At 38.7% G+C, this 20,168-nt stretch overlaps 1 protein-coding gene and 1 non-coding gene across 2 annotated transcripts in view; both read right to left on the reverse strand.

The window, feature by feature from the left end:
• The window catches only part of arhgap27 (Rho GTPase activating protein 27), a 28,060-nt gene extending 12,284 nt beyond the window's left edge, over positions 1 to 15,776 (reverse strand). Inside the window, exons 1-2 of the mRNA XM_085360989.1 lie at positions 15,012 to 15,776; positions 2,024 to 2,500 (exon numbers count right to left, since the gene is read on the reverse strand). Coding sequence (XP_085217115.1) covers positions 2,024 to 2,500; positions 15,012 to 15,770 — 1,236 coding nt within the window. The 5' untranslated portion in view covers positions 15,771 to 15,776. The remainder of the gene's footprint in view (positions 1 to 2,023; positions 2,501 to 15,011) is intronic.
• Positions 15,777 to 19,678: 3,902 nt separating this feature from the next.
• LOC146627018 (U5 spliceosomal RNA) lies at positions 19,679 to 19,793 on the reverse strand. The gene has a single exon (XR_014906489.1). It is a non-coding gene; the product is annotated as a U5 spliceosomal RNA (small nuclear RNA).
• Between the last annotated feature and the right edge of the window lie 375 nt (positions 19,794 to 20,168).

Consider the following 20,168-nt stretch of genomic DNA (forward strand, 5'->3'; position numbering starts at 1 on the left):
TGTGACCCAAATGGGTTTTGTTTTATTTTACGAGGAAAATACTAAACCAAAACTAGGAACTGGTTTGATTTGGCAAAGCAATGCATAAGCACTTAAAATATGGAAAAGAGTCAATGTGGTTCTACGTGAAAGTCTCAAAATCCATCTTCTGACAGTTTTTAATTTCATTGTACCTGTGACAATGACAATAAAGAATATTCATATTCATTCAAATGAAGCAATTTCTTTTCTTTTGCAAAAGTAAGAAAGACAAATGAAAGGCCTGAATGGAAATAGTTCCCCCTTTGCAAACTTTATTGTAAGCATAAAACCAAAAGATAAGTGAGACTTTATGTCAAGGATAAAATAATTATTGTCACTTTATGTCGTTTTTAGGCATTAAAAAGCATCAATTAATCAGCAACGTAAAACCCTTATGAACTGTCGGGATTGTATATATATCCATGCCTTGATGTAAAAGCAATGAATTCATTAATTCACCAACTATGTTTTTATAATCATGCTTGTATATTTCTCGCAGTCAAGCCTGCTGTTATTGTGGTGGGCTAAAAAAAAAAGAGCAGAAAATGAATGTGTATTCTGATGAATTCCTAATGTCGTAATCATGAGTCAACTCCTTTATCACTGCATAAAGTTCCTTCAGACAAATTGGTGACCCGGCCTTTGGTGACAGAGAGGCCCCCAGAACCTCTCTGTTTCCACGATGGAGGAAAGCTGGCTTAAAGGAAGCTAAAATGGCTTGTTCCACACAATGTAGGAACCCGAGACCGCATTAAGGCCCGGTATAAAATAATTAAGGCTTATTTTCAACTCTGAATTATGCAAAGTTACTCTAATAAGTCCAAAATTTCTAATGAGGAATATAACATCCGCCTTGCACAACCCCCAACAAACACAAACATATCCAGCACAGAGAAAGAAAAAAGCGCCTTTACTCCCTGGAAGAACTTGTGCTTATTTCATCACGATTACAACATATGAATTTCACCAGAATACACATTCACAGATATTACTGCTCAATTTTTAATCTTTTTTACTTAGAACTGCAGGCCTCCCTGTAAACACTGATAACTCAAGATTGAAGAACAGTAATACCAACATTCATGAAAAAGTATTAATTCATGCACGTTGGTTCATGAGATTTTGATGCTTAGCTCTGTGATATACCATCACGGTCAGTTGCCATCTAAGTCTAATGATTTAATCCCCCCTTGGTGAATCTTGACCTCCTGTTTTATTAGCGCTGCTGTTTCACAGCAAGAGAATCCCAAGTTTTAAACCACAATATGCAGTTTTGTTTTCCATAAGCTCTGATTTCTCTCACTATTAAAAAACATGCTATGTTAATACTGCCATTCTTGGCCTAGGATGCTCTTAATCCCAAGAGTTTCACTTCCTGTTTAATAAAGAATAATAATAGTAAAAGTATTAACGCCTCCTCGGCCCTTTCCTGTTTTGAAATGTTGCTACATCCCACGGAATCATCTTGATTGGATAATTTCTTACTGTGACCCCGAAATAGAGCTTGATGACTTCCCTATGACTTTCATAAATGAGTCAGAATAGTTTCATGACCTCGATGTATTATTCTTTCTTGGCCTATTAATGCTTTTTCTCCAGCTCAGAAAAGTCATTCAAGGGGAAAAATGGGGTCACTGCCTGCTTGCACTGTTAAAAAACTTTTCATGATATAAATGTGAGTGGTAATTTGAAGTGAACTGTTTCTCAAATTTGCCCAATTTCCCAGAAGAAACAAAACATCACCAATAATTTTTAGGTAATTTAAAATGAGCACAGATGCCTGTCTTCATTTAAAGTTAAGAGACAATACTACTTAGTGTCCACTGTTGTGGATATTAAGTGCCAGGGCTGTGAGATTCCCTGATGAAAATGAGTCCTACTAGCTATGTAGGTGCAGGAGATTTAATTCCATTAAAAGCAGACTGTATTTACAGCTTTCCCTTGGGTGAAGCTAAAACAGGAGACAGAGAGCGGCTAAGTAGAGCAGCCATGCTGTCCTTACCCGCTCATCCTCATGAAACCTGTGCACACTCATAGGCTCCATCAGAGGCGGGTAGGGGCTCTGAGGATGCTCAGGGGGCTCCCAAGATGTTTCCCCAGACATTGGGTTGTAGAAGTATGGGCGACCACTGGTCTCATCCACTAACTGCTCCCAGTCTGAGGTCCACGCCGGTGGGGAGGCGGTGGACAGAGAAAGGACAGGAGATTGAGGAGGTGAGGGGGAATAAGGCTCCTCTGCAGGGAGTGGTTCGGGGTCTGTGGAGGGGTCTACAAAAGGGCTGTCCCAGGTTGTGCGCCCTGTGTTGGGGTGGTAGTAATACTCCTGTCCACTTTCGTCGTCAACGTGCACCTCCCATCCCTCTGGGTTAAGGTAGGAAGGAGAGTAGGACGAAGGAGCCGATGGAGGAGACTCTGAGATGCTTTTCCGGAGCTCTGCTACATTGACGTACACTGCTGACCGGAGATTTTCATCCTGCACCTGTGGAAAAACAAAGAAGGGACTCATTCATATGTGCTTCTACATTACAAAACACAAGTTTAAAGCAAACAAAGTAGATTCTTCTGTGGAGTTCATTTTTGAAGGTGTCAAACTCAGATCTTATCACTTTAGTGTTCCTGTAAACACACAAAAAAGTAGCGCAAGTATTGTCAGCAGTGTCAAGTACTTGTCTTCAGTCCACTGCTCTTACTATTGCTCTTTATAAGTCAGCCTTCCGCATCTTACAGAGCACAGGAAGTAGCTTAGAGCTGAAAAAACCCCCACAGACACGCTCTTCCCTCAGTAATAATCAAAACCTATATTTGTCCACAAAACCACCTCCACATGGGTTTAAGCACCGTCTGTATTTAGCACTTGCTGCCATAGTTGATCATGTGCTGATCAGTGGTGGGTTTTGCGAAGTTTTTGTTAAATACTGTATTAAAAATAAAAAAAATAAAAATAAAAATAACAACCACACAAATAACACCAAACCACAGGCCAACCATAGATGTTTGAAAACTAGGGTATGCGTTACTATTGCGCATCAGCTTTGGTCCTCTTGTTCGACTGCAAACCAGTTAACTACCTATTTCATTTCATTTTCTCTCTCAATGGGTTGTTAGGTCCTCAGTGTCACATTGCTTTCATGAACAGAGTTCCACATGAGTCCACTTGCTGCATGGCAGGAACACAACATGCAAAACAATCCTGATCATCACAACTAATTTGTTTAAAGAACACCAGCGAGAGTGAGTGCGATGAAAGGCTGCCACTGTCCTCAACCTTTCCTTAGTTACAAGTAGGTACCTGAAACAACTCCTGCCCAAAAAAAAACAAAAAAACCTTTGCTTTAAGTTACTGTGCTCTCACCTGTGCTCCACTATTCCTTTTTGTAAGACTTCTGAACATGGTGGCACAGATAAAAAGACAGGCTCCTTTCTGCTGCAGACTTTCCCATAAACTACCTCTTGTCACATAGGTAGTCTCATTTTTTATATTTATCAAGACTTGAGACCTGCGCATGTCAGTGCTGTATCTGGTCATAACTGCAATAAACAGAGTCCACAAAAGGAAAAAAAGTGCTAACAGGAAGCAGCAGAAAGTAACTCAGTACATGTCACAATCACAATAATAGCACAATACCTGCAGAAAATCTGATGAACAAATAGCAGAAATGCTCTCCGTCAAATTCATCTAAAGCTTTGTTTGTTGGGCATTATCTTTTTTTGGCATATTAAATACAACATACAACTACTTGGAGGTGGGGAGACAGTCTATTTGTAACTTTACAATATAACTAAATGTAGTGTATGTATGCAATTGACATTATATCAATACGCTAATATTTAATAACCGTCATGGACATCGTCTGGTTATCCGAGCTGCCCTCATTTCGACTATGATCAGTTTTAAGGTACTATTCCTTAACTGCTTTACACCTGAAAGGCAAATATGACAGTTTTTACTGCACGATAAACATGCACATACACTGGGCGATAGTATTTAGTCCATTTTTATCTTCATAAAAAACGGTCAAAGGAAAAAATGCCACACGGTGATCAGGACACTGACAAAGTTCCAAGAATAATCAAACCTGCATGTTTCATGCAAACCTTATTTATAATTTGAGCATTGGAATGTGCACGGATTCTTGCTTCAAGCCTGCCCATATGGAAAAGAAATAGTAAAAACTTATATGATTTACTCATGAAAGTGGCCACTTTCTCATTACTTTCATATATTGTTTTAGTAAGTATCCAAAACATACAAGTTTCATTATATAATTTTTCAAGGGATCTTATGTGTTTTCACTCTTGTATGCTTTTCATACAAGTTTCACACAAGACAGATACAAACTTTATAAGATTTATATATATCTTTTCCATATGGGTGACTTGTACAGTTTTTCCTTCCTCACAAACGAGGAAGTCACTACACATATATGTACAGTCAGTCGGCATCAATTACATTGTTATGTTCTTTTCCAGACTTTATTTATTAGGTACAATGACAGCCACCAACGTAATCCGTTTCTGCATGAGTTCTTTTGCTTGGGAATGCAGGATTATTAGTTGTCAATGAGTATTTGAAATAGAGATGCGGCTGTTTTAGTACAAGTAAAGGCCATTTTTTGTAGCACCTTTGGCTTTAGTAGTCATTGTTAGAGTCCCGAAGCAGAACTTCTGGGGAAAAAGCACCTTGGAAGCCAAATCATTGCAGTACATGCCACATAACAGCAACATCCAGTGAAGTAGTGTTGCTTTCTCTCCCACCCAGTCAATGACATGATCCTATTTGACTCTTTACATGTAGTAAAGGCCAAAATAATAATAAAAAATCCTTAAATAATCTTAAAAGAGAAAACAAATGAAATGTAAGGAAAGAGAGCAGTGGATTGACATGCAGTGACAGTCGCGCAAGCTAGGAACTGATCAGAGACTCGCTGTGGTTGGTCTATGTGCTTTAACCACTTGGCTTTTGGGTCACCCACACAGTACCCCAACTTAGAGCAGGCAGATAAATGTAGGTGATAAAAATAAAAGAGCAACGAGAGCATTTCTCTATTGCACTGTGTGTGTTTTTATCTATACAGTGTTAGCACTTGGCTTATTATTGATCTTGATATAACTATGAGGCAAGCGATGAGGACAACCAGACAGCTGACCCCAAAACACATTGATCCTGAACAACACAACTGTACAGACAGACACAGAGGAAATGAAAGAGCTGCATCATTGATCTCTGAAATAGCTATGCTGGAAGGTCCCTATCCTTTGGAGAAAACACTAAAACTTAACTGCACGTGATCGAAGCAAAACTGTGCATACGCATATACAGTAATACAATAACAACATCTGAGCATAGTTATATCAGTCACTCGTGTAGGTGGAATTATGGTGTACTTACTACCAGTGTTAATACAGTTCACTAAAAAGGAAACACTAAAGCTAGGTGGGTGGGTGAAAACATTTTAGTAAAATGGCAGTAAAATAAAAACTAAACTTTACATAAAACAGCCTGACTTGTATTGTTGTATTATCACCATCTTACAAAGTCTTACAACATTACAAATACTACAAATCTCATAGTAACAGAACCCAAAACCGTGAATGAGCTTAAATGAGCCAAGCCATTCCTTAAACTGAGTAATGAAAATAAATAGTAAAAAAAAACAAAACTTATTTTCAGCCCATGTGGACTCTATTTACAATGACGTCTGAGTTGTTAATGTTAATTTTTGTTCACAAAAACACCAATCAGGTAAAAAAAAATTAAACACAATAATGCTTTTAAGCCTTTAAGTGTGTTCTGTAGTTAACATTTGAATGCAGATCTTTGATTTGTAAGGAAGTTTCTCTGAACTGATGCTTTTGCTTTGGGAAAATGTTTGGATGAACCTGGCGACAATGTCAACTTTAGTTACGTGACTGTGTGTCCAAAAAATGTACTGAAAAATTAAAGGCTAATTTTAGCTCTATCAAGTTGTTGTACAAACAAAACTGACGATTCAAACGTCAACCCATAAAGACCGAGACTATCAGTCACATGTGAGATGAAAATTTACATCTTTGAGACTGATACCAACATCACTCTAACACAGGAACCGAACTAACAAACAAAGTTTGGGTCCAAACTAACATTAAAAACCAACATGGCACAGTTAGTACGCCATGTACGTCACCTTACTTGGTACAGGAAACAAAATAAGTGCAGGGGCGATGTGATCACGTTAGAGAAAACAGGAAGCACATCATTTATCAAGTTTATAAGGATACAAAAACAAACCAATGAATAAAACTGAGCTTTTCATTATAAGCTTCTTAAATAATGATCACCTACCTTAGAAGGCACCGGCAGGGCCATGCCCCGCTTGGACCGGTGACCTGGCCAAAACCTGGACTGCATCTCCACCATCTTTATGTTGTACTATCTAGAGGAGCCATCCATCCAAAAGACACCAAAAACTAGCGACTTAACCGTGCGACTACATTTGGTCCGCTTGTGCTGGGATAGAGGTGAGTGCACACCAAGAAGCACACGCTTACATCCTCCTCACACTGCAGCTGTGACAGTTGCACCCAGACTGAAAGGAGAACTGTGAGCTGTGTGACAACAGCAGCAGGAAGGGACTGTGTAAGGACTGGGTGAGACGTGCGTGCACGTCAGACTGTGTGTGTGTTTGTGCACGCCTATGCATGAATTCCTGTGCACAGGATAGGGGGGTAGAGGGTAACCGTCTGCCAGCAGCCCAAAGCAGAAACACACAGTGAAAACAAGACAGAGGGAACTGTAAGATAGAGGGAGCAGCAGAAACTCTGCAGGTCACTGCAACCTACTTCCTGACTGAGTACCCATAAGATAAAAAAGGAAATTACAGCAATGGAAACAAACTTTTTGGAAGGAAACATGTTATATTCACAACAGAGGAAAAGTAAGATGTTTTGAAACGGTAGAGCTTTTAAAATCTCTTGGTTTTCTTATGTAGAACCAGCAGCTTCCATATAGTGTGTAAAGTGTACACTAATGCCTACACCTAAGTGCCACTAGTGCCTACACTTTATTAATGGCTGAGACCTGCTAGTAGGTCACAGCTAATAATGTGTGTGTGTGTGTGTGTGTGTGTGTGGGGGGGGGGGGGGGGGGGGGAGCAAACATTTCCCAGAAAAGGAAATGGAAAAGCTGCTTTTTCACAGGTTTGTCTGATGAGTGTTGCTAAATCTACAGACTACATGTGGGTGGATGCTTGAAACAGGAAGTCTAGTTTCTGTTCAATTGAATTGTTCAGTCAACACTTCCTCCTGCATGGGACAACATAGCCAGCTGGGCTTCAGAGAGTGTGGGTATGTTTTATGGAAGATTTGGAATTTGGCTTTATCCTGAATAAGGTTTGAGTGTAACTTCTCTTTTTATATTGTTGAAATTTAAATTCTTGCAGGTTACAGGGTATACGGCAGAAGACAGTGCTGCAAAGAACATCCAAAAAGCATTTTCATTAATGCAGGAGTGTCAGGTGTATTAGTTAGTGGGCTATATGTACACCAATAAAGTTAGGTGGCAGGTGTGGCTCTTCACATGAGGTTTTTCTGAAATGTAACTGAAATTTTAAGTTAGTGTGAAAGCTTTTATTTTTAATGAACTATCAACTATTTGCAACTATTTATATAAAAAAGTGAAGGACAGCCTGAGAGAACTGAAACTTAATATATCAATAACAAAATAACTAAAGAAAATAACACTTTATATTCACACAACTTGTCGAGACGCAGAAATGCATTTAACTTTCGACAGATGTCTACTTCTGTACTTAGGTTTATTGAACAAAAAAAAGCTGAATTATTAATGACTTCAATACAGTTTTTACATTTATCATGCAGCAGGCCAGAATGAACTCGTGGGCCACATGATTCCCCTGCATGAAATCTTCTATTTGTAATGTGCATAAAACCACCTGCATAATATTAGCTGACATTTTAGTGAACATATGGGTGATAAGGTATACAAAAGCTTGTCCTGCTTATTCTTTTGCACTATATGCTTCATAAGAGCTACTTTCAGTGGCTCCCTTATTCAAAAGGAGTTGTCATACCGGGTAGCTATCAATACTGCCACAGACACAACCCCAAAAGAATTTGTGTCTCCTCTCTGGATCAAACTGGGGATCTTTTACTAGTAAGATAAATGTACACAACTACACTACAGATGGACTATAAGCTTAAAATGTTGCATATATTTTGTACAGCAACTGGGAGCCCAGTGTATATAATGTACGAATGACTATTTGAAATAACACTGACTTGAGCATGACAAAGCTTTTACCAATTGCAAAAAATACAACATACAAGCCCGACTAACCCCAGGTATTTGGATTAATCAGCTGAACTTAACCACTTAGGATGTTTTGCTACATTTACTATAGCCAACAAGCTAGCTAACAAGCTAGCACAAGCTATGATTAGCCCATGATCAGTTCTGAACAGTTTTCCCTCCATGAACAAAAAGTCTAGCTCATCTTAACATTAATTTTACTGAAGCGTGGCCCCATGGAAATTCATATCAGCGTTTGTTTGTATCATTCATGGAATTTCTATTGTGCTGGAAGCCAATCTTTTATTGCTATCAGTGTACTTAGGGCACATTTTCATTACAAACGCTAGCTATGAACCTGTTTGGTGCTGTATGGAAGGAGAGAAGCTTTTGGGAAAAAAGTGTTATCCTTTGGATTTTCACTGCAAGCTCAACCCGAACTCCTCACATAAAATCGGCCTACACACTGGTAGAAATAAAGACAGTGGAGAAGGTCTAAATTCTTTCATTTATGTTTACACAATAGCAATATAAAAAACTTTTACTGGATTAAGAAGGCACCTAAGTGCATCTTTAAGTGCCTCAGTAAGATAGTTTGCTAGTCAAATCCATCTAATCACAGAAATAATGATAGTGTTGTGTCAGATTTTGAGATACGTTTCCAGCTGTAATGGAGAATATCTGGAGGGCATCTGTTGTATTGTTTTGTCTAAGATGCCAAGTAAATGGCTCCTTTTTGATAATGTTTTTGAGCGTTATTCAAGGAGAAAACCCTTCAGTGCAGAGCAGACAACTCTATGCCCTCAGCTATGCATGAAGCAGCAATCTGCTTGATTACTTAACCACATTAGCGCTCATCCAATCAAACAATGGAGAACCAAATTGGGGCCCAAATCACGCCACAAGCACACAGTTGAGCTATTGAATCGGTCTGGCTCCACTCGCTCTTACATCACACTCATCATTGGTCCAGAATCCTGGAAGACTCCATAAATGCCCAATGTGGAATCCATCAGCTTATCACATTCTTATCTATGCTCTCCAGGCCAGCTTTGCATGCCGATGTGAAAAACCCGCTGATGCTGTTTGTTGATTTCAGATTTCTCCCACTCACACTTTGTAGGTGAAGTGTTTTCTGTGTAGGAGCGAGGGAGGATTTAAGTACCAGTCGAAGTAATGCTCTCTGGGGAAACTATAAACCAGCCAAGTGAAATGGAAACCTTGGTGTTTTGCAAAAATACCACCTTGACATTTTTTACAGGTGAAAGTAAATATCAACAGTTTGCGTGCAAACACACTGGAAATAAAAATAAAATTCGGGACTTCACTTGCAGCTTTTGATTCTGGGAACTTTTTCTTAGTTCTTAACAAATAGAAAAAAAAGGCAGGATTACTGTAAGCAAGCACATCATAACAAAACTAAGAAAGCATTTTAAAAATAATAATTGCACAAAAGACATTCCTGAGCATATGACTAATACATCCCTTGATAAAGACCAACTGAAGCTTCCTTTAGAGTAGTTTTACATTATTTTGCATTTGTAAACTAAATGAGCAGCTGCACTAAGAAAATAGTAATAATAATTTAAAAAGGTTACAATAAAGTTACAGAGCTTAGCATCCAAGACCTGGGAGAGAAATGCTCAGAAATTTAATGTTTAACAACAAATGTCAAGAATATATTTATGAAATCCTCAAAAACGCTTCTGATTGTGGTTATGTCCAAAACGATTCACTCATTCACTAATCCCAGTGTCCTACTTTGGGAGTTTTATTTAAAAGAGTACATAGCACGCTCATTACTGGATGGACACTACTGGCAAATTTCCTATTTCCTGTTATAGATTTATTTTACATCTACTGTATGTCTCAAAATCTGAAAAGTGTTGCGAATAGGGAAGGGCCTTAAACTTGCATGTTTAATGACTAGTAGGGGCTCATTCATGTAGTTGTAACAACACTTCCAGTTCCACAGAACTCTATGGGGGCCCTCAGCTCCCATGCTCTGTGACCACAGAAAACACTGTAATAATGACCTTATAGTTTATGGTCTTACTGAATAACATCACAACAATGATTTTATTGTTGTAATGTTTACGATGTTTAAACCATCAAAACACTGAATGTTTCATTAGAGGACTTCACTAACCTGTTTGTAACAGTGTGCCTACTTGGGAGTCAGGACTTAAGGCATGGTGAGATACTGTAAATGCACTGAATAGGGTGTAGCTGTACATATGGACATCACTACAGAATGGTGAACCTACTGTATAGTCAACTGTACAGTGAAGAGGGGCTGATTTTGTACACATGCTTTGACATCTGTACAAAAATATCACTTGTTTCTCAAGGCTGTACCTGGCTGAACAGGCTGAGATTACATATCTCTTTATGTAATCTCATATTTCCACATAAAATTACAAAATATGTCCTTTTTTTTTTTACAGATAACTATATGTTTAATACCTAAATTATGACTTAAGAACCAAGTCAAACCAAATTACCTTCGCAAGAGCAGTTTTATTTGCCAACAGTGTAAAATATTGAATGTGAGAAATGTATTGGTAAAACATGACAGGCATAAACTGGATCTAAGTCTGACTCTCTGAGGTCACGGTATATATTTAGTTCTTGTCTCACACTTACATGCTGAACAAGTTGTTAAACCTTAAACTATAAAAAAAACTAACTCTGTCAAAACACATCATAATATGCATACTTATTTTCACCAAAACTAAAATGTGGTGAAAATGAAAGGACTTGCCTGACCAGGAAGCTAAAAGCACCCGTTCTGCCTGATGTACACATGTGCTGTGCACAGAAATGCCTGACAGGACACTCACACTACCTGTTGGAGCAGTTTCTTGGCATCTGATGTTGTTTCACAGAGCACCAGGAATTATTAGTCTTAAAAGGTGCAGGGTGAGGCATTACTTTTAAAATGCCAATACACATGTATATATATCAAAGGCTCCAGTGCTATCTGTGATGTGGATTATGAGACACGTTTACTTTTGCTGCCAGACATCAATAATTGAACCTTGTACTTCTGGATGATAAAAGAGCCAATTGACACAAGTTAGGTATTTATGAGTCATACTGGCCATAAACATCAGACCTGAATTAAAGTTTGCATTCTACAACAATAGTTTCACAACCTGAGCTTCACTCGACAAACTTAACTTCCCATCTGAAAGCCCAGAACAGCCCAAACTCCCTACCACATTAAGTGACCTACATTTTGGGCTAATTGCAAGTTCTGCACATTACATATGCACACACACGCCAACTGCATGGCAGGGCTGGCATTAAAAGCTCCAAAGCCCTGCTTGTTGGGAGTCAGGCCAGACCCCCTCGCATCACCATGGAGATGGCCCTCCATTGTGGGGTAAGAATTAATGCACTTGAGGGGTCCTGGCACGTCTACAGTCCCGTTACAAGTGTGTGGGGGGTTCATTCATGTTTACACAGAGGAGACGAGAAGGACAAATTATGGTTTAAAATGCAGGAATTCAACTGCACCGCTTCGCAAAAATCATTTCTGGGAGGTGGTAAAAATCTCCCACTGAAGCAACAAACTGTGCTGGTAATTACAGCGTAATGCACACCAAATCACTGGGTATAGTGGGAGAGGCTGTAGACATTACATGACTCAAAGTGCCACACACATTTGGTAGAAACTGAGCAGAAACCCAATCAAACACACCTTCTCCTTCATAAACCCCAGTGCTGTCTGACGTCACGTATTCCTTGCAACAGGTGCAAAAGACGACGGGAAGTGTCGTGAAACTTACCTGAAGCAAAAGTTTCAAGTCACCAAACTACATCCGACAGGAACATAAGGTTAAATGTTGCCGTGTGTTTCATCGTTTCCCTGCCGTGCGCATATGATCACAATTCCCCGGATCGTAACCGGTGCTGGGAAACCAGGTAGCAGCTGGAGGTTTTGGGAGTGGCTGGCAGATTTTCGCTTTAACTCCTTCCTCTCCCCAGGAAAGGTCAACCAGCTGACACAACCTGTTTGTAACCTGTTCTGGAGTGTCATCACAGCCACAGACTGTATTTTTCAAGTCCCAGAGCTAAAAACAGCCCCTCCTTCAGCTGCACTGCAAAGCCGTTTCATCCACTGCAAACCTCCAGCTCCTCCCGAAGTTTAACCACATCTGTTTAATACAAAGGTGAACCATACGCACCTGATAAAAGTGATCCCGAACCCTCAGAAACTTTCGCTGAGTAAAACTGAGGTCTTGAATCAGCTTTTACCGAAGTATTCAAGGAACACCTCTTTTTTTTTCAGCCATTGAAATGGCATGAAGGGAAAGACCGGGCATTCATATGCTGATGAGCTGGCTCTGACACACCGCAATCAACCGAAACGGTATTCTAAGTCCTTCCTTCACTAGTGTCAACACCAATAAATGGTGGGATCTTATATCTAAGCAAATCCAACCATTCAGTGCTCAGGTTAACCAGGAACACGTTCAATAATATTACACGTGAATCTCTGTTGATCTTGGTTGGGACTAGGCGTGAATTTGATATGAGAGTGTTTTGTAGCTTCAGAAAGAGCCGCACGCAAACAGCCGCAAGGGATGTCCCTTGAGTCAGCAGGTGGGGCACGGGACAGCACAATTAAAAAGCGCATATAAAACCTGGGATGTAGACTTAGAAAGAAGTGATCGCTGAAGCTCGCTCCTCAGAGCATTATGGGTAATGTAGGCGGCAGCTTTCAAACATAGACTGTATATAAAAGCTGGATACAACCCATGTTGAAGCACTTTGAACCCACATTCTTTTTGATGACCATTAGGGAGCTGTACTACGAAACTAGTTCAGCATAGCTTAGCTTTCTCTGCATTAGCTGGCTCGACAAAACCTAAAAACAAAACAATCCTGTGTTGTTGTAACAGGTTACATATGTAAAATAATTACATTCCTTCGGCACAAAATCTCTATAGCACTTAAAACATGCTCTGAGCCTTACCTGTTACAGGTAGGTTACCATAGTGATTTAGCTAGATTAAAAAAGAGAGCTAACCCTTTAGTACTTCTTACAACAGATGTTTTTTATTTCTCAAATAGCCCTCAGCTCTCGGGATCTATGGCCTCAAAAACGTTCTGATCAGTTTATGATGTCATTTGCTAGTTTAAAGTTTTACTGAATACAACATGATGAGCGTTTTATGCATTGTGAAACCTGTTAGCTAAAAGATCATGGTTACCCTGTGACTGACATTTCACCACCATATGAATATGGAGATGTAGAAGGCAGTGGTGGCAGGAGTCCACGTCCATCTTTTAAATACAGTTTAGGCTTTAATGAAGGTTGGCTCCTAAAAATAAGTTCTCCCATTTCTGGTTAGAATGGATACATATGCATTAATAGTACTACTAAGGTATTACTAGTATAATGGGGCCCTTTTTTGTACAACACATTCTTCTCTTTGATTTTTTTTGTGTTCCCAACAGTACTTAGGTACCTTCACTGTTTTTAGTTGAATCCTTAACGCTAGTAAGTTCAGTGGTTTTACAGTTACTAGTTCCAGTTCAGGTATTTTCACAGCTTTTGAAAGATATAATAACAGTAATATAATAATATGTTAAGTCATGTTGCCTGTCGTTGCCTGTAGGCTTTTTTGGGGTGCAGCATGTAAGCCTCACCTTTCTTAACTCAATTCAAGCCTCCACACGATCCTATTTCTGCCCGTGTCCCGTGGGATTTCCCAGACAATGGGTCTGCTCGGCTCATAGGTTTTCTATTTAAGGAGCAGGCCATTTAAATCTGGATTTTGCCATGTATTTTATAAAAATCAGTTAAGATTACAGTTTTAGATGCTCTAGAATAAAAAGACAAGACAATATGTTAAGGATAATAAATACTGAGATATGTACATGTTTGCAGGTTTAATAACAGTCTGCAAATACTGTATGATCAATAACATCAACAGAACTGTGCTTCTTTATTTTTGTTTTGGGTCTTTTACTTATATATATATATATATATATATATATATATATATATATATATATATATATATATATATATATATATATATGTATCTGAATAATACGTAATGTCACACAGTGTGTTTCTCAGCACACTTGCTTTTCTACTGTTTATAGTGGACAGAGAAGAGATAACTGGATAAATCTTTCTATGGGAATTCAAGTTTACTAGTCTGAGAGTTTGAGATGTTGAAACTGATGTTTAAATGCTAGTCAGTTCTCTTCTCAGTTCTCCTAAGAGCAGGAAGTGAAATAGTTAGAGCCACAGATGGGCCGAGGCTTCACCTGGGATCCCCAACATGCAGCAGAAGTTCCCAGTGTTTTTGTTATGTTCTCTCTGAAAATAAAGCAGCACTTCATTGCACATGTTTCATAAGTGATAACCTCCTCTTATGCTGCATAAAGTGAAACTTCTAAACTAAGTCTAGTTCGTCGTGTTTGTTGCATAAAAACATGAATACAAGCATTTTCAAGGCACATTTTTTGTGGCTTTAAACGTGCATTGATGCAGTGCTAAACAATAACACAGTCAAACCTGCAGTGGGGGTTAAAGCTTTTTAAAGCACTGTAATGTGTAAGCATAGCTGCGATACCTTACATGACAAAATTGCACCCTCTTGTGGCAGAAAACCCCCGTGTTCATCAATTGAGGTGATACAGAATGAATGAAGCATTAAAAAAAGTATGTGGGTCTTACCTGCTCCGTAGGAGGTACTTGTATGGAATTTTTTTCTGCAGTTTGTTTGACACTTTGCCTCTCTGGGGGATGCGTGTCGAGTGAAACTAGAGGAGGCGGAGGCTCGGGAAAAGTGTCAAATTCTGTGACGATTAGCTCTGGTATGGTGTCATATGTGGGTGGTGGGGGCAAAGGGAAATCCATATCCTCATCATGTGCAGAGGTCTGCTCTGCAGTATCATCCTGCAGTGAGATTTTTGACTCTTTTTTTTCTTTTATGACCTTTGGCACCAGATGAGGTTTTGCATACACTTGGGTGCTTTCAGCCTTTGGAGGTGCCGAGTTGTGCATTTTTACATTATTCAGAGTGTGTACAAAGGTGCTGTTAGTCTGTACATCTGTCTTCACCTCTGGTAAGTCGTCACCGAAACCAAAAGTGGAGAAGCGGTAGGTCTCTTTTGGAACATCCTGAGATGATGGACGACTCTTTGTTGTCCCTTTACGTGGCTTTACGTTGGTCATATCCACTGGCTTACTAACAGTCAGACCCTGAGCTGAATTCAGCTTATTAGGACGAAGATGGTCTCCACCGGTGGCCGAGAGCTCCTCCACATACTGTGCAGGAATATAAAAGGGCTTGGTGTGCTGGTCTTTGCGAACGTGCCACCAGTGATCATTAGTCTTGGAGACCAGGATGTAACTTTCGTTTGGCTTTATGGACACTCGGCGACCATCTTTCGCTGTGTACTCGTACTCAAACTTCACTGACACGTGCTCCATGCTCTTGTGCAGGGCATCAACTCCCAGTTAATGTGGACGCACAGGGAACATTTTGAAACTGGAAATAGAGGAAATGTGATGTTAGGGTGGGTGTCAAAAAGTGTTCAGAGTTCATTGCTTGTTTTTGTTTCGTGATCCCATTTCACAAGATTGTGTGAAAAATCTCTCAAATTGCCCCCCCACACACACACTATATATATATATATATATATATATATATATATATATATATATATATATATATATATATATATATACACATACATATATATAGAGAGAGACACAGATAGATAGATATGTGTATATACATAGAGAGAGAGAGAGGAGACTATTTTTTGCATGTCTTCATAACACTTAAGTGCTTAGTGTGTGTTGGTTGTGGGCTTTTTTGCTCTGACAACCCAACACAATTGGTAAAAAGGAAATGAACTACTGCTTAGAATCATGGTGATGATGTTGTATTTCTTGGGGAAATACAACATCAGATGCACAACAACACATGACACCTACGCTGTGTCATTGTTTATCTGACAAACAGTCACAAAATGCAGCTGCAGTGCGTAAAAAAATTAGACACACTCTTAGGACTTCCTGCCAAGTCTGTGAAGGGTTATACAGCCATTTCCAAACAACACCATTCTACAGTAAGAGAGATTACTCACAAGTGGAAAAGATTCAATCCCCTTAACACCTAGTGTAACATATTTGATACAAACCAATCTTTGTGCGCTTTTGAGACTTCTACATCATTAGAGTCCTTTATTCTCTTAAAATACTTCCTCAATCAAATTCTAAGACATTTAAAAAAGGAAAAGAAAAGAAAATAACAAACAAATTGAAAGCCATATATGGAAATTAAATTTCAAGAAATTTTTTAATCAAATTTGTTAGATAGTTCAATAAACTCTCCAATTCGAATTTTCTGGGAATGAATTCAAATGTCCGGCTTTAAGGGCTTAAATATTAAAGTTCATGACAGTACAATTAGAAAAAGACTGAACAAGTATGCCTTGTTTGGAAGGGTTGCCTGAAGAAAGCCTCTTGTCTCTAAAAAAGAACACAGCAACGTGGCTTAGATTTGAAAAGTTACATCTGACCAAACAATATGACATTAGGTAAAATGTCCTTTGGACAGATGAGACCAAAGCGGAGATGTTTAGCTATTGTGCATAGCATCATGTTTGGGAAAACCAAATAAATGGGCACAAACATCTCATAACTGTCAAGCACGGAGGTAGATGGATGAGGATTTGGGCTTGGGCACCTCACAGTCACTGAGTCACCCAAGAACTCCTCTGTACACCAAAGTATTCTAGAGTCAGATGTGAGGCCATCTGTCCGATAGATAAAGCTTGTCTGAAACTGGGTCATGCAACAGATCAACGCTCCCAAGCACAGCAGCAAATTTACTCAACAGAATGGCTGAAAACGCAAAAACATTCCAATGGTCTAGTCAAAGAGCAGACCTCAAACTGATTAAGATGCAATAACGGGAGGGCTGTGTATAAACAGAAAGTGGGCCAAATTTTCACCACAATGATGTGAAAGACAGAGTGATACAGAAAAGCATTCAAAAGCTATTAAGTCTATGTAGTTTTCCATATTAATCCTCATTTTGGATTCGTTTTTAATAAATAATGTGATATGGGTGCATTGTTGTTCATCTGAGGTTGTATTTCTCTAATTTTAAGACCTGATAAAAATAATGCTACATAGCTGTAACATCTATATTCTTTTTCTTCTTTCATCGAGCACTCAAAGCACTTGGACCCATGTCTGCCTGTCCAATAATCCATTCATGGTTAGTGTTTGACATTATTATGTTAATACTGATTTACCAGAAAGGCTAATGCAGTTCCAGTTTAGAGTAATGAGCAAAAGGCTGGCAGAGATAAAAGCCTCTATGTGTGTGCGCAGAATTAGACAGGAAATGGAAGTTGCTTTCCATTTGCTGCAGAGCAACTTCAACCTAAACTTGAGCTTGAGCAGCAGACTGAGTAATTGCTTAGCCACAAAACAGGAAGCCTGCACCGTCCTCGTCTCAGCGTCAGGCAGACGTCACTCAGCAATCTCAGTTTGCCTGTTAAAGGCTATGTTTTTGCTACGGAGGACTCTGAATGTTTACTGCTTTTTATTATCTTCTGAAGCACATTTTAAACAACAAATTTAGTCATACTAAAAACAAAATAAAACCACAAAAGACAGTCGTATTGCTAATAGTGCTAGCCGTATTGTTAAAATCCTTATACACTGCTTTTTAAAAGAAACTCCATAATGCCAAATCATACATACACTCAAGGCACATAAAAATGCAAAATTATAAATAATGGGGGGAAAAAGTTAACCAACATGGGTAAAATTCTCATATTTTGTCTTCTGGCATATTTTAAAGTTCAACATTCAACAATAAAATCAAACCTAACCCTTGAATTTCACACTTTATAAGTTAAAATTGGTTTACTTGCCTCATCTCTGCCTCCCAGCATTCCCCGACAGTAGTTTTTCAGTCTCGCAGCCTTGAAGCGGCACCTAAGTATCTAAACAGCCGGAGCTCAACCTGCTGCTTACATGTATCATTTCTGCTCGTTTGCCTCCCTCTTATTTCCTGTTCTGTGTGCCTCTGCGAATGCACCGAAAGAAGCAAATGGTGAGGCATTACAGCACAAAAGCCACGAGAAATGGGAAGTCTGACTTTAACCATACTTCCCAGTGTTTTCTTTAAATGTGCTTTGTTTTCACAGAAAATTGCTCACAAAAAGCCAATGGGATTGTCCGACCAAGTGCTGACTCAGTCTGCCATAATATTTTGCAAACACTGTGAATAAATAAACGTGGTAAACATAGAGTTTTAAGGACAGTTTAACTCTTTTCTTATTGAAAATAACAAAGATAGTTTAATGTTTTATGTATGTGATGGGAATGCAAAAATGAAATCTTTTAAACTTAATAGAGTATGTTACCAATAGGACCATAAGACAATACTTTAGAAAAGCAGGGTAGTTATGTGTGTAGTTGTAGCTTCATGTGTATATCTTTAAAACCAAGTACGCCCTCTGCTGGAATTTTAGGTTAAATAAAATACACATCTAAGTCCAAATGATGATTTCCTTACTTATTTATTTTGTCTTATTCGCAGATTTGGACTGGACTAAACTGTGAATCACTGAAATACTGCGGTCTCTCTTATAAACCGATTTAAACCGTGTTTATACAGAACCGAGGAAAGAAAAAAGACACGAGATCTGAAGTAGATCCAAGGCAATCACATTTCTGTGGATTACATTAGACACTGAAAACACTCATATCTTCATTTACGTCAAAAATACCGTCGGTGTCGTTTTTATGTTGCATATTTCCTTACACACGTGCTCAATGTGGTAACAATAAAAATTAAGACATCAAAAACTATCTAGGTCTTCAGTGTGTGAAGCAATACAAACAAACCTTTAGTAAGGTAACACAGTTGTTAAATAAACGCCTGTGAATTTTTTTTAAAGGTTTTGTGTCTGTTGTTGAATGCATTTTAAAGTAATTTGTTGTTTTTGTTTAAAATCAGCATTATCAATTGCGTTAAATCCATCAGTTTTAATCTACTTTATATGTTGATTGCTTAGTTTGCTTCTGGTAAAGACATCTTGAAGAGGTGAGGCTTGCAATTATGAGCCATAATTTATATTTTTATTCACATTTTTGTTAGCATTTGTACTAGAGAGAAAATTCAAATGTGCTCCTGAAAGATAAGAATCATTTTGTAAGTTAAAAGCAAGTCAAATTCGGGTGATCCGGAACTACAACATTGTCGGTTAATACTACTTATTGATATAGATAGTTCCGCGTTAAATTCACTCAAACGCCGGGGAACGTTATTATGCTGAGCAACGTATAGTATTTTTTTTCACAAGTACAGAAGCCCCGCGATAAGCAGGGCATCAAAAAATTAGTTATAACTCATATTGTTCCTCTCCACGGAAATCTTTAGTAAAAGGCGAAAGATTTATACGATCTGAAGAGAAACATGAGTGTACTACTGAATGTAGTGACCCGGGGAGGTGTGATTTTCCGACATACCCATTACACTCACGGTGTCGTTGAGCTGAACTCAAACGTGCATAGTTTGAATACTGTACTTTGGGATCTACTTTATATAAATATACAAAACACTTTATATATATTTAAAAAATCTATATGAATTGCTTTAGAGCGAAAACGTAGGTTTAAAAGGAGTTGGCGTACTAGGCCCGATGCATGATGGGTAATATTCTATTTCAGGCTAAAATACTGCACTCGGGAAGCTTTGCTAGGTCTGTAACTGAGCAGAAACGATACTGTGACTAAATTAATTATTAAGTGATTAGAAATAAGGAAAATAAGTGCAAAAAATAGGAAAAAGGTTTACGC

This window comes from Diplotaxodon limnothrissa, linkage group LG8 (genome assembly GCF_057381915.1).
Source record: "Diplotaxodon limnothrissa isolate DT_005_m linkage group LG8, D_limnothrissa_male_GT1.1, whole genome shotgun sequence".
Classification (NCBI taxonomy): Eukaryota; Metazoa; Chordata; class Actinopteri; order Cichliformes; family Cichlidae; genus Diplotaxodon; species Diplotaxodon limnothrissa.